Source organism: Uranotaenia lowii, chromosome 2 (assembly GCF_029784155.1).
Source record: "Uranotaenia lowii strain MFRU-FL chromosome 2, ASM2978415v1, whole genome shotgun sequence".
Taxonomy (NCBI): Eukaryota; Metazoa; Arthropoda; class Insecta; order Diptera; family Culicidae; genus Uranotaenia; species Uranotaenia lowii.
The window spans coordinates 30,064,011-30,075,685 of NC_073692.1; the positions used below are offsets into that span (position 1 = coordinate 30,064,011).

Below are 11,675 nucleotides of genomic sequence, written 5' to 3' on the forward strand. Positions count from 1 at the left end.
ATTTTCTCTTATTCCATAGTCGGTATCCGCCGAACTATAATGAGCACTAACAGCCTATCATCCGGTATCCGCCGGAAATTTTCATGCCTAAGTCGGTATCCGCCGAACTTAGCAAACTATGGCTTTTTAGCCATCCGGTATCCGCCGGAATTTACTCCTAATCCATAGTCGGTATCCGCCGAACTATGATTAGCACTGTTAGCCATCCGGTATCCGCCGGAATTTGCTCTTAATCCATAGTCGGTATCCGTCGAACTATGATGAGCACTAACAGCCTATCATCCGGTATCCGCCGGAAATTTTCATGCTTAAGTCGGTATCCGCCGTACTTAGCAAACTATGGCTTATTAGCTATCCGGTATCCGCCGGAATTTACTCTTAATCCATAGTCGGTATCCGCCGAACTATGATGAGCACTATTAACCATCCGGTATCCGCCGGAATATTTCAAATCAAGCAACCACAAAAAAAAAAAAAATCACAAGTTGCTTCTAATTTTCGACTGCCATTTTTAATTTCACCAAAGAATCTGCTCGTCCATCACTTTCTTTTCAGTTCACTTCGATTCAAATCAACACTTTAATACTTCTTCTTCTTCTTCTTCGTTTTAGTTTATTTTGGCCAGAGAATGGAACTCTATAACACCACTTTTCATTTGATTTTAACTTGCACGGTTTTAACTCGAGTAAGTGTTGCCAATTTTGTTTCTAGATTTTGAACTTTGCTTTTTCTAGAAAACTTAAAACTTCTTTCATTCTTTTTTCGTCGAAGTCTCGAATAAGTTCGAGAAGATTGCTGAATTTTTCCCAATCGTAATAGTTTCGTAAGTGATTGTAGTTTATGCAGCTTAAAATGGCGTGTTCGCTGGTGAAGGGTACTTCACATAGTTCACAACTCGATGTGTCACGTACTCTCATAATACCAAGCCAGTAAGGTGAGAAATCGTGACCACTTAACAGTCGATTCATTGTTCGAACTTGAATATTATTCAATTTGGTATTCCAATACCATGGTTTTTCGTGAAAAGCAGATTGAAATCGATAGAACTTCGTTCCTTTATTCGTGATGTTGGTATATTCTTTATACCATTCGTTAATTGAAGTGAACCAATCTTGTTTCGTTTTGAGTGTTTTATCACTTAAGCGAAATTTGTTTATCATCACACATGGGCTTGATAATCCTTGCTTTGCTAAGTAGTCTGCCTTTTCATTTCCGTTGATTTGGATGTGTGCAGGGATCCACTGTATCGTCGTCTTTTTTAACTCAGCAAGAGTTAATATTTTAAAAGTCAGTTCATCAAACTCATTCGTTTCTAGGTGTTTTTTTAAAATCATACATGATGCTTGGGAGTCTGTCAGGATCAAATTTCTGTTTGTGTTATCCGGCTCGATGGCTTCCAGTGCTGTTTTGATGTTACAGAAGTTTCTCATGGTCATCGCCACAAAATAAAAATATCGATAAAATAATGTTAATTTTCTATATTGGCAACATTTTACTTTCCCCACCCAGACTCCCGATTATTCCAGTTACTTTCCTTGGAGTGTAGTGTGGTATCAAAATATCACTTACGGCTCGACTCCCGACTGGCCCTGCTGCTGCTGTAGTTGTTGTTGCTCGGAGGCCGGTGCAGCGCTTCCAACGCACTTGGGGTGCGGCTGCTGTCCGATGGCGAAGCACGACAATGCCGTGCCGGATGTCGTTTCGGGATCAGATTTCTCGAAGCTGTGTTGCCGTAAAAGATACTCCGGCCCGGCGGAACGGATTGTTGTATTTCCACCACACCACGGCACTAGATGATTTTGCCAATACTTGGATCCGGGTGCAGTTGCTGCTGTTGATAACTTCACACGACGCTGTCGTGTTTCCTTTTGTCGATAGACCACCGCTTGGGCGCGTCTTAAGCCGCTTACGGGAAAACACAACCCTGCCGTGTTTGCCGTCCTCGCTGGTGTCCATTCTTGAGCGTGCCTGGAGCTTCCAATGGTTCCACCGGAACCTATCGCGACTGCTGGCGAAGCCTGATTTTGTTGACGAAGCGTGCCAGTAGCTGGACGTTCTGTTGTCGATAGACCGTCATCCGGCCACAGCTGGTGACGACCAAGATCACAAAAGGGTTCCACGTTCTCTTTCTGGTAGCCGTACGGCCACTGGATTCGCCCAATACAACACACAATGGTGACCATGCTTCCGGCTGCTGGGGCGTCGCAATTTTGCACACGTGGGTGGTGATGAAGAGGTATTTAAAAAAAAGGGTCCTGGTAGTGAGAGCATTTTATAAATTTTCATTTAGCTTGCTTGCTGAGAGGGTACTTACGAATTGACCCTTTTGGTTTTTCCCTCAGCAGATGCTGTAATTCTCCGGAAAGAACGGTATGGTTCCGTAGCTAGTGTGGAGTTGAAAGAGAAATTATTTTCTTCCAATTTCTATTGTCACGATTTTCTTACGTTCTCCGGGTTGCTAAGATCTCGTAAAACCGGATTCTGCTTCCAAAGTCCTGCCTTTGCTGACCGGATGTGGCAGTCGAAGATTCTGTGGATTGAGTTCTTTTTAGATGGACTCTTACTCGAACCCGAATAGCTTACCTCTTCCAGGAGGTTGCGCAGCAAGTACGGTGCTTTTCTTCCCCGGGAAACTGCTTATCAGCAACTCAGCCAATATCAAGGCTATTTTTTTTTTTCACTCGCGCTCTCACCACCTTTTTTGAAACCGGAACTTTTTGGCACGTCAACGCTCGGACTGTCGCGGCTGAACGTTTTTTCACTTCGCTGCTGCCAACTTTCCGAAACGAAAGCAAAACTGACAATTCCCAGTTCGGAAAACTGCTTCGCTTCGAGAAGTTCTGTCAACGAACAGCCGAAATTGCTCCAAAATTTTGCAGTCTGGGATTTTTCGAGTTGAAGCGCTGCACTCTTATTATGTTTGTGATGAGTTGTGGGTTTTTGTCAAAAAGATGTTGCCATACGCTCGTATCATATCTATTTTAAGGTACATTTAAAATTGATTTAAATCAAATGCAACATTGATGGCAATCAACTCAGCTGTAGTTATTGAAACTTCATTTGCCAACTGTATGCTGATTTCTTTATTGTTGTATATTTCAAAAACTCCTATTCCACATTTATTCTCACTTTTAGATGCATCCGTATAAATTAAATTATAGCATGGGTATTGTGTATTGAGCATGTTCATAACTTCTTTCCTCATAACATCTGCTGTCTGTTGTTTTTTTCGTATTTGTGTGTTTATTATTTGATCCTGAACTGATACTGTAATTACTTGATTATTTGTGCTGCGCTGAACGTATAGTTGTTGGAATTCGTCTGCATATTTGAAGAACATTTGTTCTATAAAAGTATATCTTTTTTCTAAATTTCCTGTTGGATTTTCTAACGATTGTAGTTGTTGTGCAATAAGATCGTTCCTATAGATATGATGCATTATTCGTTTTTTTGCCAGGTATTCTCTTTTCATGTATAATGGACCTTCTCCTGCTATTGCTGCCAAAGTGTTTACAGGCGTCGATTTGGTACAGCCAGTGGCGATTCGAAGGCATTGTCTGTTTGTGATTTCTAGTTTATTGATGTAAGTTTTATTTGTTCCTCCGTAAATTGTTGATCCATAGTTTAAAAAATTCCCATATAGAGCTTTATGGTATAACATCATTACCCGGGGGGTAGCTCCCTTTTTGATGGTTCCAATAATTTTAAGCATGTTCTGTCTTTCATGTACTTTTTCAATTATTGTTTTCACATGTGTGCCATATTTTAGTGGTTGATCTAATGTTATGCCCAGGTACTTGTATTTTCTGACCGTTTCCAATAACTCACCATTTATCTTAAGATTTAAAGTTTTATCACTGTTTTTGAATATCATTGCTTTTGTTTTTGCGCAATTAATGACTAGTCCTAGTTCTGAGGCTTTCCTAACAAAAACATCAATTTGTTGTTGCATTTTTTCTATAGCTCGTTTTTCATTTTTAAGTCGAACTAATTTGAAAAAATCGTCGGCGAATTGCAGTGTTATTTCGTTTGGGTCTAAGTTTGTTTCATGGAGGCTTGAGGTGTAAATATTGAAGAGGGTTGGAGAGAGAACATCTCCTTGTGGTAATCCACTAGAAACTACGTGTTCCACTCGTCCTTCTTCCGTGTATATTATGGTTTTTCTATTTATTAGAAAATTATATATCCACGTAATACTGTCAGGACTAAAGTTATGTTCTATCATAATATTTCGCAGTTTGTTGACATTTATAGAATTGAAAGCATTTTTGAAATCAAAAAATACTCCAATCACTGTCATACCTTTTCTTTTACTTTCCATTATGTAGTTTGTGGCATATGTAACGCAGTGTTCTGTTGACATGTTTTTTCGAAAACCAAAGGATGTTTCCGGAAGTATTTTTGACATCTGTAGTGTTTTGTTAATATCCTCTAATACCGCTGTGTTCAAAGTTTTTGTGATAGTAGAAATAAGGGCTATAGGTCTGTAGGATGAAACTTCTCCTGCTGGTTTATCAGGTTTCACAATAGGAATAATTTTTATCTCTTTCAGATGATCTTGTAAACATCCTTTTCTCCACATTTCGTTTAAGCAATCAATAATTTTTGCGGTGGTTTTCCAATCTAATTGTCTCAGCATATCATATGTCAAATTGTCTGTTCCTGGTGACGATCTTGTCGGTTTTTTTGCTATAATAGATGACCATTTTGTTGTGTTCACAATGGAGGACCTAGTGTTTTCAGAGGGTGGTATATTATCTTCTATTCTGCTTTCACCGAAATTTAACATTAGGAATTCATTAGCTAGTTGTTTATTTTGTATAATACAGTTATTATTGTAGTTACTAGTTGGTAAAGTTTTTAAATTTTTTACAAGTTTCCAATTATATCTCATGTTTTGGGGATCAATTGAAGCTGATAGTTCTTGAAGTTTTTCCCTGATGTGGGTTAGCTTAGCCTTTTGGAATTTAGCTGTGGCTTTCTTCCATCCTATCAAGTTCATATTGTTACAACATTCATGATACTTTTTTAGTGCGTTTTGTTTTTCTAAGTAGAGTGTGGATAAATCATCACTCCAATAGTATTTGGGCATATAATCACTTGTTTTTTTGTTATTTTTCAATATCGTTTTGGCTTTTCCTGCAAGCTCTTGTAGATCATCAAATTCCCAGTGCTCTATTTTTGCTATTTCTTCTCTTATTGTTTTCCTGTCATAATACGTTCTATGTTTTTTCGTCCATTGTAGTTCAGCAGTCATTACGATAAATAGATGACCACTACCTCCAAAGGTTTTTTGTAATGTTGACCATTTGATTGAGTTGAACAAGTTTGCAGAACAGAACGAAAGGTCTATAGCACTAAGACGTTGGTTATGAATTCCTGGTATAAAAGTTTTATTTCCATTGTTTAGCAATGATAGCCCAGATTCAACTATAGCTTCGTGGATAACCCTTCCTTTCCCTTGAGTTGTTTCGCAGCCCCATATTTCATGGTGGCTGTTGAAGTCACCACCTACAATAACTTTATTATAATTTTGTAGTTCTTGTATTAAAATTTCTATAGCGGTTTTCAATTCATCAGTACGGATACGAGGATTAACATATACAACAACTAGTACAATATCTAACTTGGTCAACCTAATTCCTAATGTTTCAAATTTCTCTGTAGTCGTCAAATTTAATTTAGTAAAATGAAAATTATCACAGATGTAGATAGCAACTCCTCCATGAGAATCTTCTCGAGGAGAAAGTATACTATGGTAGCCTCTTATGGTGTAACGTTTAGTTGTGGTTTGATTCGGGTTAACCCAAATCTCCGTTAGTAGTGCTGCATCATATTTGTTTGTATTGAGCTCATGTATTAATTCATTTTTGTTTTTTGAAAGACTTTGTATGTTAGTTTGAAGAATTTCAAATTTAGTCTCCATGTTTGTGATTGTGAAATTATCATGGACCACCGTCGTGGTGATCAGCAATGTTTTTCAGTTCCCCAACAATGCTAGCTGTGATTGCATCACCCGTTACACCATGATTACGAAGAATTTCCGCTATTTTTGTAATTAAACAAGAAATAATAATATTATATTCTTGTTTCTTCTCATTCGTATTTTTTATTTCTTGACGGAATCTGTCTACCTCTGAAGTTCTATGTGTGTTAACTATTCTTTTGTTATTGCTTTCTTCTTTTTCCTCCTCAAGCCTCCTTTTTCTAAAAAAATCTCTCTTAGACATTCCTAGCAAACTTGCTACTCCTGTTTCTTCTTCTTCAGTTTCATTTGTTTTTGTTTTCCTGTTATTTATTATAGGTTTATTTCTCTGAAGATTAAGCTTCATATTCGGAGTCGATTTATTGTTTGTTCCGAAATTATTTGTGGAACTCTTATTTCCGTTACTCACGACATTAGCAAAAGTTTCTGGTAATATGGGGAATTCTTCCATATTTCGGAGCATGTCAAATTGATTTTGTGTGGGAATATGGAATAATTCTCTAGCCTCTTGATATGTCAAATTGCGTCTTACCATTATTGTTTGAATTTCGTTTTCCTTTTTTCGTTTGGGGCAGCTTCTATCTGTAGTAATATGTCCTTCCTGTTTACAGTGAAAACATTGAGGTGTCCTTTGGCATGGTTCGTGGTCTTCCTTCATTTCGTCTGTGCAGTTCTTGCATCTTATTATGGGACTCTTACAGTTTTTCGATAAATGGTTGTACCTGAGACATTTAAAACAGATAACAGTACGAGGAATGAACGGGTCAACACGGTTTATTACAGAATACAAACGTACCCACCTTGGCAACACATTATTTCTAAAAACAATACCTACTCTATTTGTCGGGATCCTTCCTTCGTCTGTTTTTCTGGTCATTCTGAACACTGATTCTACTCTAATATCACAGATTATGTTTTCTAGGATTTCATTGTCATCAATTTCCGTCGGAATGTCGGATATTACTCCCGTAACCGTGACAAACTTTTTGGGAATGTATGCTTTGTACCCCTTTAAACGAAGATTTTGACAGTCAGCTAATCTGTTAGCATCTCTCATGTTCCCTACATAAACCGTTGCTTTATTGCGTCCTGTTTTTTTAATGTCCTCAATACATTTGTCGAATCCCATTTGGTTTAGTAGTATGCCTATTTGTAGTCTATTAATTTGTTTTCTTTTATCAAAATCAGTGTTTTCAACAATTACTCGGAATGGTCTGCTATCTCCATCGCAGTAATGATATGTTTGGAATATTTTTTTAGGTAATGGTTCGTGTTGACTTACGTTTTTCGTTGAATCCTGTGCATCATTCGAGTTTTTGTTTATATCTACCATATCCTCTTCAACAGTGATCTGCATTGGTGTAAGGTTATGTTTTTCGTTTTCAGCAGCTGCCCCCACGGGGGCAGCTTTGTTTATGCTCATTCCACCTATCCAAGTAGGTTTTTTTCACAATACCACAATTTAAAATAATCAATTTGTCAAATTATCACAGATTAGTGCCTTACCCAAGTAACCATAAGCACTAAAGCTTTGCATTTTTATAGCTTTACTCCAGCATTCAAGTGCTAAATTACACTATATCAGCATACCAAGTGCAATTTTGCATTACAACAGCCCTTCGAGTGCTATGCTGCATGAAATTAGAATTATACCACTCTTTTGAAATGCAACTAGCATTTCATCAGCTTTACACAATGCTTTAGAAATTCATCATAGCTCTAAAACAGAATAACAAATGCTATATTTTCTAAGCATTAAATTCGCATCAAACAAGCTTGCTTAAATACTTTTTTGCACTATTTGAGCACTACATTGGCATTAGGCCAAAGAGCATTAGCATTGATTGATGCTGAATCAATGCAAATTTAGGGCACCGGTTGCAAGAAATTTGATTCAAATAGGACTTTAATTTCAAAGATTTAACGCGGACCTGATAGGTCCACAAGCAGAGTTACTGAAAAATGTCCGATCCATATGGATGTCATGAGTTCGATTCCAGGTCATCTTCACCCGAAAAATAAAAAATAAAAATATTGAAAATTCAAACCGAGAGATCCCCTTAATATGCATCAGCGAATATCAAAATAAGTCAAATTCATTATCATGGCAGAAAAAATGGAGCCAAACAAAAATCGAAGTTTTTTTTTACCCGCATGGTTGTACCTCATTTGAACGCCATTTGCATTTTCCCAGCATTTTGCCCGCCAACGCTATAGCATCAATTCAGCATAGCACAGTGCTTTTATAGGGTTATACCAGTTTCTGCACTAAAGCCGCAGTTAATTTCGCCAAATCTGGCTCACAGGGCTAATATGATGCACAGAATCAAGCTCTATAGCTGATGTTAGAGCAGAGTTGGTGCTAGTTTTTAGTGCTTATGGTTACTTGGGTAATTATTAATAAAAACAGCACAAAACAGCTTAAAATTGTTATCACAAATTGGCAACACACATCAAGCTTTCGCCGCGAAATTAGTTTCTCAGAGACAGACGCTTGTTGCTTCTCTTGCCGACGATGATGACGAAAATCCTAATTCCAACACTTTAATACACTTCCTGTGACGCTGGTCCTGTCACGGTCGCCAAAATGTGGAACCGGTTCCGGGGAGGCAGATCGGTGCGACGGACTGAAATCCTCCGTTCGAACAGCGTCTTGTCTGTTGTGTGGTTGGCGGCGAAAAAGGACGACGGGTTGAGTCGAGCGACCGACGAACGAACGTCAAAGCCGTGGCGCAAAGCACATTGGCGAGAAGGAGATGGTCAGAGCGAGACAGATGTGAACAATGACAGATATTACCATGCTGGCAAACAGAGCTGCCAGTTGCATTGTTCAACTTAAAGAATATATGTATGATATGATTTCATCACTCATATCTCACATTTATAATGACCGTAATGACCTATAGGGACCAGTATGAGTTATTCGAAGGTGGTTCCTTTTTTTATTTCTTTAAGTTGGCTCAGCCCGACTCGACTGGCAATTTTCTTCCAAATAATTTCAAAATTTGGTGTTTAGTGGAAATGTCATAAACTGTTTTTAACATTAAATTTTCTTACGCACACTGGGCTTACATGTACGTTTATGATGGGAAAAATAACCTCAAACAATTTCTCAGCATAAGCGTTTTAATGTAAGGCAGACACACGTGAGCAATTCGAGGTTATGTTCCTAAAACTGAATATAGAGAACATGCACAGATAGGTGAGTATGTTCAGAATCATTTGGCTCTTTGGTTTTCGTTTTGTTGTTTTAATGAGTATGAGTCGTTTGGCTTAATTTAATCGACATAGATGATTTTTGCACTCATCCTGAACATAAAAATGTTCAAACGGCTTTATTTAGGGTTTTAAACCATATTTACAGCCACTGACTCTCAACTGTGTTTTCTTGGACTTGAACTCATGGCAAACGTTCAGTCAACTGAGCTTAATTTATATTTAAAAACGATGCTTTCGGTTTTCATATTAAAAAAGCAAAATAGCAATGATAATTTTATTTTTATTTCACTGAGCCTTAAATTTTGTCATTTTTAGCTTTTTATATTTTTCAAGCAAAAGTAGATTCATTTTGGTTTGGTTTTTCATTCTTTCTAAATTTTAATGACTTTTTTTTTCCAAATTTTTGAATATCTTAAAATGTGGTACAATAAAAAGGAGTGTTTTTTTTTTTGTCAGAGGCATTGATTATAAGTGGGTTCTAAGAAAGCTCCTTTAACTATCTCTTCGTCTAATTCGTTTACCGGTTTTTGAAACCACAGCAATATCCGCACACTTTAATTCTACCTTTTGTTCTGATTTAGTTTCTGGCTCTATTTCTGAGGAGTATAATTTTGTATGTCTTGTTTTTTTTTACATATAACATAGCTACGGTGATGTGCAAAAGGGTTTCTTAAACACTGTTGAAGGGTTTTTTCCGTGTCTAAGGTTGAGCAGAGCACGTACAATTCCAAAAGCGGTAGTTTCAATTTTAATCGCATTAATTTGTAGATTCGATTTGATACTTTCCCATCTTCTTCTTCTTCTTACATCAGTCCCAGTCGAGGTAAGGAACGGGATAGATACTTTAAGTATTTTCCATTTAAATATATATATTTATATATGCGAGTAATAAGGAATAAGGAAAACTCGGTTTTTTCTCTTGTCTCGTTAAATATAGTTATAGGTAATTCGGCAAATTTTACCCGCGTCCGATACTGGCATTGGGATCGAGGTACGCCACGAGCTTGTCCAGTTCAAAGTTGATCGTATCCTTGTTTGATTTTGTCGTCAAAATGTCGAACCATGGCGGCAAAATCTTCATATCCGGCAATCTCTATCGCTCCGTCCCTTTCGAGCCACTTCAAATCCTGATGCTCGTCCGATAGTTTTACCTCCTTGGAAGGATCGATCAGTTCTGCCAGCCAATAGATGGATATTTTGTCGTGACCTTTAACCTTGTATTCGAGCGTGGACGTTTGATTCTTGAATATGCGGAGATCTTTTTCCAGATATCTAAAAAAACAAAAGAAAGTTTCAATTAATCGAAACCACTCTCTGGTAACCCTAAGTTGCGGAACTGCCTTATAGGAAAAATAAAAAATAAAACTCACCCAGATTCCTCTTCCGTTTCACGTAGTGCCGTCTTGAAATCGTCTTCACCGGGATCCACATGGCCCTTAGGTGGTGACCAGTGGTGTTGCCCGTAGGAAGCCTGTAGCATCAGATACTCTATCCGTTCCCGGAGTCGGCGAAATATTAAAAATCCAGCAGCCCGCTTTGCCATCACCGGATCCGACAGTTTTCTACTTGAGGACGAAATTGTGATTCTTTTTAATGACCACTTGAGAAGGAAATCTGAAGCGCTGGTCCCTTAAAGGAGCTTTAACGGGTTGGGCTGCTGAAGATTTTAGATGATTTGAATGCGATTTCTTTTCTTCGTATTTAATTGCACTAGCAGATTATAGGATTCAGTAATATGTAGGAAAAATGTATATTACTTCACAATTAATCCTGCAAACAGGTTAGAATGCTTACGGTAATGCACAGTTTGTCGGAAAACTAAGCTAAATTTCTAGAATGTCTGTTTTTTCCGGTAAAAACCAAATTTTCTTTGCAGTGAAAGCCTCAATGCGGCGAACTTTATTCGGAATATGAATCAAATTTTATTTATGCATTTATGCGAAAAAAAAATTCATGACAATGTGTTTGTGGCACTCATGCACGATGCATTTTGTTTGACAGTAGAGGTGCCAGGTGTCCTGATTTATCAGATTTGTCCGGATTTTCGAGAGACCGTCCTGATTTTTCCAAAATTCTAGAGTTCTAGAGTTTGTTTTGATTAGGTCGTAAGAACCACTTGGCACGTTTTGAGAAAATCGATGTTCAAGTTCCGAAACACCTTTTTAATTCTTACTTTGTTATTACTGGTCAAATTCGTCTGCAAATTTGAAATTTAATGTAAAACTGAACGCAGAACATGATGATGTACTTGAAACTTACATAACTCGCGTGAGCTTTCATTACGTCGAATGAAACAAAATTTGAAAAACTGAGATATTCACTAAAAAAGCTTCATTATAACACTATCTACCTATATGATTGATAACACAATCAATTTAAACCCTTTTAATGTATAAAATTTAAGACTTTCAAAATGACGAATGAAACAAAACTTTGCTTGCCCATTTCAATGTTGCTTACGTCCCTTCTT

General features: G+C 37.6%; 2 protein-coding genes across 7 annotated transcripts; both read right to left on the reverse strand.

Annotated features, from left to right (window-relative positions):
* Window positions 1-1,463: 1,463 nt before the first annotated feature.
* LOC129747415 (uncharacterized) lies at window positions 1,464-2,623 on the reverse strand. Its single transcript, XM_055741622.1, has 4 exons — window positions 2,584-2,623; window positions 2,446-2,530; window positions 2,315-2,384; window positions 1,464-2,194 (listed from the first exon to the last, which is right to left on the reverse strand). Exon 4 carries the CDS (start codon window positions 2,181-2,183, stop codon window positions 1,566-1,568), a length of 618 nt encoding a protein of 205 aa, XP_055597597.1. The 5' UTR covers window positions 2,184-2,194; window positions 2,315-2,384; window positions 2,446-2,530; window positions 2,584-2,623; the 3' UTR covers window positions 1,464-1,565.
* A 6,855-nt stretch (window positions 2,624-9,478) lies between these two features.
* Window positions 9,479-11,125, reverse strand: LOC129745786 (bis(5'-nucleosyl)-tetraphosphatase [asymmetrical]). Of its 6 annotated transcripts, none has more exons than XM_055739128.1 (3): window positions 10,963-11,120; window positions 10,576-10,862; window positions 9,479-10,477 (listed from the first exon to the last, which is right to left on the reverse strand). In XM_055739128.1, the coding sequence occupies exons 2-3, from the start codon at window positions 10,746-10,748 to the stop codon at window positions 10,219-10,221; spliced, it is 432 nt and encodes a 143-aa protein (XP_055595103.1). In that variant the 5' UTR covers window positions 10,749-10,862; window positions 10,963-11,120; the 3' UTR covers window positions 9,479-10,218. The 6 variants fall into 6 exon arrangements, with proteins under 6 accessions (XP_055595103.1, XP_055595104.1, XP_055595106.1 ...); XM_055739129.1 differs by having other exon boundaries at window positions 10,576-10,859; window positions 10,963-11,117; XM_055739131.1 differs by having other exon boundaries at window positions 10,576-10,859; window positions 11,000-11,108.
* Between the last annotated feature and the right edge of the window lie 550 nt (window positions 11,126-11,675).

Excerpts from the sequence above, each read along its gene's own strand:
- LOC129747415 (XM_055741622.1), bottom strand. The coding sequence starts at position 2,183 with ATGGTCACCATTGTGTGTTGTATTGGGCGAATCCAGTGGCCGTACGGC.
- LOC129745786 (XM_055739126.1), bottom strand. The coding sequence starts at position 10,748 with ATGGCAAAGCGGGCTGCTGGATTTTTAATATTTCGCCGACTCCGGGAA. Across the intron at positions 10,478-10,575 it reads GAAACGGAAGAGGAATCTGG|ATATCTGGAAAAAGATCTCC; the intron begins GTGAGTTTTATT and ends TTGTTTTTTTAG.